Source organism: Littorina saxatilis, linkage group LG5, assembly GCF_037325665.1.
Source record: "Littorina saxatilis isolate snail1 linkage group LG5, US_GU_Lsax_2.0, whole genome shotgun sequence".
Classification (NCBI taxonomy): domain Eukaryota; kingdom Metazoa; phylum Mollusca; class Gastropoda; order Littorinimorpha; family Littorinidae; genus Littorina; species Littorina saxatilis.
The window spans coordinates 35,268,516-35,271,261 of NC_090249.1; the positions used below are offsets into that span (position 1 = coordinate 35,268,516).

Sequence of the window (2,746 nt, forward strand, 5' to 3'; positions counted from 1 at the left end):
GCCGTGCATCGTGCACACACACACACACACAGACAGACAGACAGACACAAGTCGTATATATATATATATATATATAGATTTAGCGATAGTGTGACATAGATGAAAACGAAGAACGACGAAAGAGAGAGAGAGAGAGAGAGAGAGAGAGAGAGAGAGAGAGAGAGAGAGGGAGAGGGAGAGGGAGAGAGAGAGAGGAAAAAGAAAGATGAGAGTGAAAAATGAGAGAGAGAGAGATAGAGAGAGACGCACCCCCCCCCCCCACACACACACACACACACACTCACACACATGACGGGTGAGCGAGAGATATGAAAACACGTACACAGGAACATGCAAAGACAGACACTGAGACAGAAAAGGACTGACGGGCAGGCAGAATGAGACAGTTAGAAATTAAAATGTACGTAAATTTCCCGACTGGGTAAACCCACGCAACATCTTACCTCCAATACCACCACGCTCCCCACCTGACTCACAAATAAAGCTATCAGGAAAAGCGCAGCTTATCGAGCAAAACTGACTCGGAAGTGCTCGTAAAAACATTCGACAGACAGACAAACGGGCAGTCAGGGAGACGGACAGACAGACAACACAGACTGACTGCAACACTGATATGCATCAGACGTATGGCAACCAAAATACAACCGCTGCTTCTGGCTGCGTTAAAGGCACAGTCCTTCTAGTGTAAATAATTCAGTTTACCATCTTAGATGTGCACGGCCAGATTTTTTATTTTTGTTTGTTTTGCAGACAGATGATTATTTTCACAAAAAGCCGATAGTGTCCGTTAAGAAATCAATTCATAAAAAAGACCACTCTATCCTATATCAAAGTTTGGCCAGATCTAATTAGTAATATGGAAAGCCGAATCGTTCACTCTGGCAGGATTGTGCTTTTAATGTAGTGAACACTCAAAGATACACAGCGACCCTTACCTCTATGAGTGCATGAAGCTGCCCTTCGTGAACACATACTCCCATGAACCTGAAACACAGAAAACCAACAATAAAAATGAGTTCTAGTTATTCAAACTTATCTCAAGATACTTATCTTCTGATGTTAAAGGCACAGTAAGCCTCCCGTAAACCATCACAGATACGGTCAGGCTTTTACACACAGTACAAACACCCTTTCATTTAAACACTCACCGCTTGAGAACATCCTAGGTGCCCTCCGTAAAGAGCGAACAATTTTCAAAGAATTCATTTTTTTGCGTGGTTTATCACACGCCTGAGCCATCGTGAACTCGTGTGATCCAGTTTCCCTTTTTCACAATGTAATCGTCAGTTAGTAATTTGAATGCGACTCGATGTGAGCTTATCTGCAATATCACGTTTTTATGCACGAAACAAACGGCTGTGGTTCACAAGAACTCCAGCGATGGCTTTTGACTGTTGAGAGGAACTGGCGATATGCATAAACCGTCGTCTGCTACGACCCTTGCGTGACCCTGCTTACGGGCTTTTCTTTTTTTAAACTTTCACAACTTCGAATTGTACTGATCTTGTCTTGATGAAAAAGAATTCTTTTATGATTAAAGAATGTTTGTGTAACAAGCTGTCAATTTATTATTTAGATTTTAAAAGTTAGATCTAGCGCAAAAACGCACCACGGTCCAAAAACATTCTGATAATGATCGGTCCACGGCTATCGCCAGTTTAGAATGAGACCCGAAGGGCTGTGCCTTTAACAACTAACTTACTGTATTTGTCTGTTTGTGTGTATGCTTCTTCTGCTAGTTACACCCCCGGTATAGGGGTGTGTATAGGTTTCGCTCGATGTGTTTGTTTGTTTGTTTGTTTGTGTTCGCATATAGATCTCAAGAATGAACGGACCGATCGTCACCAAACTTGGTGAACAGGTTCTATACATTCCTGAGACGGTCCTTACAAAAATTGGGACCAGTCAAACACACGGTTAGGGAGTTATTGGTGGATTAAGATTAAGACTGACATTATTTGGGTGTGTGTTGGTGTTCGCATATAGATCTCAAGAATGAACGGACCGATCGTCACCAAACTTGGTGAACAGGTTCTATACATTCCTGAGACGGTCCTTACAAAAATTGGGACCAGTCAAACACACGGTTAGGGAGTTATTGGTGGATTAAAATTATACAAGGACTTATAGAGGCACACCCCCGTTGGTCAAAGGGAAATAACCATTCTCACTGCCACCAACTGAGAAGGTTATTTCCCTTTGACGGGGGTGTTTTTCCTACCTCGTAGGAATTTCTTGTGTTTTTTTTCTTTCACGTTCGTGTCAAAATAGATGAGAGAGCACTTTCCAGTTTACATTCTGTTCCGGCACTTCGTTTTTCTTGACTGCAAAGTCGTTTTCACGAGGGAAGGCGGAGGGGGTACAGGGGTGGGAGCGGGAGCGGGGGGGGGGGGGGGGGGGGTGTGTCTCTAAGCATATATATGACATCGACACCGCTTCGTTCTCCTGCCGCATAGACAACAATTCTTAGTCATCGTAGGACATCAGCACAGCGTTCTACTCTCACGGCACCAGGCTTACACTTTAGTCGCCTCGAGAAGAGGATCGTTAACGTGTGCAACGATTTTAACACATGCCATGCACACGAGAGCCGAGGGACTTTGACATTACCACACATTTGAGTTGACTCGAAAAAAATACCTCTTCACCTTGACACACGAGATCGAATTTACTTCTAGCTAGCTCAGTGCTCTCGCACTCCGGTGTCACTACTGAACAACCATTGTGAGCCAATAGAGAGAGAGGG

The 2,746-nt window shown here is 43.7% G+C and overlaps 1 protein-coding gene across 1 annotated transcript in view; it reads right to left on the reverse strand.

Annotated features, from left to right (window-relative positions):
* Positions 1 to 326: 326 nt before the first annotated feature.
* The window catches only part of LOC138966975 (dual specificity testis-specific protein kinase 2-like), a 22,189-nt gene continuing 19,769 nt past the window's right edge, over positions 327 to 2,746 (reverse strand). The window contains exon 3 of the mRNA XM_070339391.1: positions 327 to 984. Within this exon, the coding sequence (XP_070195492.1) occupies positions 912 to 984 (73 nt within the window). The 3' untranslated portion in view covers positions 327 to 911. The remainder of the gene's footprint in view (positions 985 to 2,746) is intronic.